At 33.2% G+C, this 5,006-nt stretch overlaps 1 protein-coding gene across 1 annotated transcript in view; it reads right to left on the bottom strand.

The window, feature by feature from the left end:
* Positions 1 to 4,452: 4,452 nt before the first annotated feature.
* The window catches only part of LOC105556700, a 2,405-nt gene continuing 1,851 nt past the window's right edge, over positions 4,453 to 5,006 (bottom strand). The window contains exon 4 of the mRNA XM_012003792.1: positions 4,453 to 4,530. Within this exon, the coding sequence (XP_011859182.1) occupies positions 4,453 to 4,530 (78 nt within the window). The remainder of the gene's footprint in view (positions 4,531 to 5,006) is intronic.

Below are 5,006 nucleotides of genomic sequence, written 5' to 3'. Positions count from 1 at the left end.
AATGAATGAATGTTTATTCCCCTTTCGGGCAATACATTGGCGCTTTTTTCAGGGAGCGTATCCCCAACCCTTTACAACCTTATTATCCCGTTCTCTCTCGCGACCTGGCCTTCTGCGACCCTTACATATTATGTACCTTCCCCCCATAAGTATTTTCCTCTTCCTCACTCTCCCACCCCCCAGTTCTATACCTATTCTATTCTTCTTTCCTCTGTCTCCTTCCTTATCCCTCCTCTCCAGTCTCCATTCTCTGCCTCTATTTCCTTTCTTCCCTTCTCCTTAACTCTCCTTCTTTTCCATTACTCCTCTCTTTCTCCTTTTTCTTTCCTATCCTTCTTGCCTTCTTCCCTGTAAACCATTTCATATTAATTTACTGTATCCTCTCCCATTCCTCTCCTCCTTCTTTCTCCTCTCCCACCCATTTCCATTCTCTCCCATCTATCCACATCCTCCTATTCTCCACCCTTACCCTTCTTCCCATAGCCCTCTCTTTCCCTGTCTTTTCTAACATTTTCCATCTTATTCTTCTCTCTTCCATACTCAGGTCCTCATCTACTCTTATCCCCCATCTCATTCTTATACTATCCATGTCTTATTTAATGTTTCTTCATTATCCTCCTCCTTTCTCGTTTCGACAATCATAACTACCCTCCCTTCCTCCCCTAATCTCTCTATTATTTCTTTTATTTCTGTGACCCTCTTTAACAATTTCTCTGTCACTTTCATCCTTCTCCGCCTTCTCTCTTCCCTGCCCTCTCCCTCTACCCCTCTCCAAATTAACCTTCTCCTCCTCTCTTCCTTCCACTCTCCCCTGTCTACCTCACCATCCCTCCTTCTATCTCTTCTCTCTTCTTCTACCTTTTTCCCTCCCTCCTCTTCCTCTTCTCCTCTGTCCTTCCTCTCTTCCCCTATTCCCTCTTTCACTCCTCCCTTCCTTACCAACTACCCTCCTCTCCCTCCTTTTTTACTTCTATCCTTTTCTTCTTCCCTTCCCTTTCTCCTTTCCCTCTTTCTTCTCTCTCCTCTATCCATTCCCTTATTTTCCTCAGTTCCTTTGCTATCTTTCTCAAGTGCCCCCCTATCTCCTCCCCCAACTCTCTCAACTCCTCTCTCCATTCCTCCATCTCCTCTCGTCTCCTTTTCTCCTCCTCTTCTCACTCCGTTTCCTCTTCTCCTCCTCTTCGCGTTTTCCTTCTCTTCTCCTCCTCCCTCTTCAGCTATACCTCTTCCTTCTCTCCCCTCCACTTTTCTCCTTCTTCCCTCCTCCGCTTCTGGTTTCCCTATGACTTCTCTCTCCTCTCTCTCTTCGTCTCCTTCCCCACTTCCTCCGTCCCTGCTTTCAACCTTTCTCTTCTTCCTTCTTTCCTTCCGCTCTTCTCTTCCTGTCTCTTCCTGTCCGCTCTTCTCTTTTCTCACCTCTTGCCACTCTCTTGCCTTCCGTCCCTTAACCCTTATGGAGAAAATAAAATTATTAGTTACAGATTGATAAAGCATGATGCAATTTAGAAAATGACGGATGCAAAATTGCAGCGACATCAAATGTAAAATTAGATTATAAAGTAGAACAGAGTAATAACTGTTAGATGATCTGTTGTTTTCTTTGTAAAACATAACGTCCGTGGTTAAGAACAAAGAGCAAAATGATTTTGTCATTACTAACACAGTCATTACTCTGTTCTACTTTATAATCTAACTTTTACAATTGACATCATTGCAATTTTGCATTCGTCATTTCCTAAATTTCGTCATGCGTTATCAGTCTGTAACTAATACTTTTATTTACTCCATAAATTTTGTATATACATTGAAAATGGTCTGATACCGAGACGTCTGGATTTCGAATTATTATAATACATTTATTTGATACGTACTTTCAGTCACAGCTTTGTGTGTCCTGTTATATATTTTTTTATTATTAAAGAAGTTATGTTTATAAAATAATCGTTAAAAAATCAAAATAAAATAAACTTTCTGTTGTTTTTAAACTATAGCTGTTCTGTAGATTTTGGTAAATCATGATTAATTACGAAAAACCATACGCCGTCGTGCGTTTCTTAGAAAGCGATACATTTTCTGAGGTTCCAAGTAATTGGTTATATGAGAAAAAAGATAAAATTTTATGTTGGTGGCCAATAAAAGTAAAAAATATCACGTCTTATATATCAAATCGCATATCACCGGATGAGACAGCGTGGGAATTGTGTGAAGTTGAAATAGAAACGTATTGCGGTAAAGTAACAAATCTTTTACTAACATAATAAAGAAATAGAAGAAGAAAATGCAATTATTGTGAAACTTAATTTTTACAGATACGTGGGAAAAAGCAAGAAAAGTAGCGGATAATCCCATGTATAAAACCACGGATGACGAAGATTGTGGGAAAGGTTGTCGAATGAAATTCGATAACACCAAGTATAGTTCTTCGCCAGAAACATTAATAACGAAAAAGGATAATACTAAAAATAATAAAACCAAGAAAAAGGATGATTATTTAAAACGTACGTATTTGTTATTTGTATTAAATTAAATATATTTTTTATTCAAAATTATTGCAATTTTTAATATAATTATAGCAATTATCAAAAGCTGCATTTCCCTTCCACCCACCATTTTACCTCTTTCTTTACCTTCAACTTCAAATGATGTGGCAGACAAAATTATTTTTGAAGGAAATGTGGATGTTTTTAACGATAGTAAACTAAGTAAGTTAAATCTAATAACATGTAATCGTGCAAATACCAACTAACAGTAAACTTATATAAAAGTTATAATTTCCCAGTAATGTAACATGTGTTATTTGTAATATTTACATTGTTGAGTAGGAAATTGTAATTGCATGTAAGTTTACTGTTACTTGGTGTTTACTGGAAAGTATTTTTTGTTTGAACTAATATATCGTTATTTTATTTTTATTTTTAATTTTTAATAAAATTTATTATTTTTATATAATAAATTCTTAAAATAAATATAAATATTAAGTTATCTCTATGTATACTAAATACTATTAATATTTTTATTACAGCATCGAATTCAATTCCTGTAACATATGATCCGGTTGATAAACCGGATCTCAATAAGGAAATATTACAGATAGTACAAGATATTGCTATCATTAAAGGTATTTTATTCTAATAAAAAATAAAGATAAATAAATTGTGTGTGTCGTGTGTGTGCGTGTGTCGTGTGTGTGCGTGTGTGTGCGTGTGGTGTGTGTGTGTGTGTGTGTGTGTGTGTGTGTGTGTGTGTGTGTGTGTGTGTGTGTGTGTGTGTGTGTGTGTGTGTGTGTGTGTGTGTGTGTGTGTGTGTGTGTACGTGCGTACGCGAGCGCGCGCGTATACGTGTACGTGTGTATGTGTGTGTAATTTTAATATTGTACTACTTATGTATTTAAATATTTTATTCATTTTTAAATTGGAAAATTAATCATTAACGTTTTTTTAAACTATATAATCTTGTATGATGTTATATGACACGTTAAACATTTTCATATAAGTGCCATTGAATTTTGTTAGAAAACAATAGTTGAGCATTACTATTTTGACAATAATTTTTCCTACCTTTGAGATATTTAATTTAAATTGATGAAATAAATTTTTATACAAGTTAATCGATCAGTTTGATATACATGTATTACACTTAAATTATTTTTGAAACTATAATTACAATAATTAAACCATGTTTATATTTGTAATTAACTGACTAATATTGTGTAATCAACCGTATTTTTAAGTGAAATTGACCTTATTAACTTGTTGTTATGTTTGGATTTTGTTATTTATGTTTTGGAAAAACTAAATTATTTGAAAAATATGATTTATGCCTGATTTCACCAATGTCGATTAAACTTTAACCTGAGTTTAGATTGTATTCAAACAAAAAGAAACTTAGACTTAATTGACAATGACGAATCAGGCGTTAATCAATTTTCTTGTATGTATGATATAACTTATCTCTTAAATCATATTATATATTTTAATTCTTTTTTACATTTTTTAGAGCAATATGGTTCAATAAGTCGTATGTATGCTTCGCTTCTTCTCACATGTAGAAGTATTGAGGAAAGATTACATAAAATGGAACGTAAACATGTAGTACCTCCTGAGGAAAAGCGTTATCAACTATTAAATCCGTTATTGCCATTAAAAGATCTTCAAAATATTGCTAATTTAGAAAATCTTATTACAACTAACGATTCAGCTCTTGCTCAGTATGTAAGCATATTTTTCATAATAATTGATTCATAAAAATAACAAATAATCTAACAATAATATTTTTTTCTTGTTTAGAGAAATTTTATTGCCGGTATTGGAGGGCATACAGCGAAAGACAATATTCATAGGATTTTAAAAAAAGTTTTCTCTGATGAGTGTGCTAAATTGTGTTCATGGAAAGGAAAAAAAAACAATTATGCTGTCTATAACTTACAAATAATTACAGAAATTAACGAAACCGTTACTTCGTCTTATGAAGTAAAAGAAATTGAGTTTGAAGATACTGCTGCGGAGTGGTTTCGTTTCGCAAAGCAACGAGCTGCAAGAAAGAATAAGGACCAACATAAAGATAAGAGCCAATGAAAAGAATAACAGGGTTTTCCAGCGCATTTATTAATATAACGATTTTTTGTTTTTGTGATAATTATGTAAACATCGGATTTTTTATGCAGAATACATTATTATTTTACATATGTATATGTTGCATACAAAATGCATATTGGTACATGTTGCAGTATAAATAAGATTTTTTTACAATTTTCTCTATAATAATTTTTTTAACAATAATTTCTGCATAAAATATCCGATACCTAATCATAATTTTTCATTTTTTATTTGTCTATTAATAATACAGAGGTTGAGTTTTTAGTTATATTGAGATATACTGTATTGTGACATTTAAGGCTCTTGCCTACTCACCACTACTATCCCAGATTGTGACGTCAGAAGCAAGAAAATATACAATAACAATTCTTGCAACGTTTATTACAATAAAAATGTTTTTCATTAAAACAG

This window comes from Vollenhovia emeryi, unplaced genomic scaffold (genome assembly GCF_000949405.1).
Source record: "Vollenhovia emeryi isolate VEMERY1.0 unplaced genomic scaffold, V.emery_V1.0 DF939835.1, whole genome shotgun sequence".
NCBI classification, from domain to species: Eukaryota; Metazoa; Arthropoda; class Insecta; order Hymenoptera; family Formicidae; genus Vollenhovia; species Vollenhovia emeryi.
The sequence above is the reverse complement of the archived record's forward strand: the minus strand, read 5'-3'. Positions and strand labels throughout refer to the sequence as shown.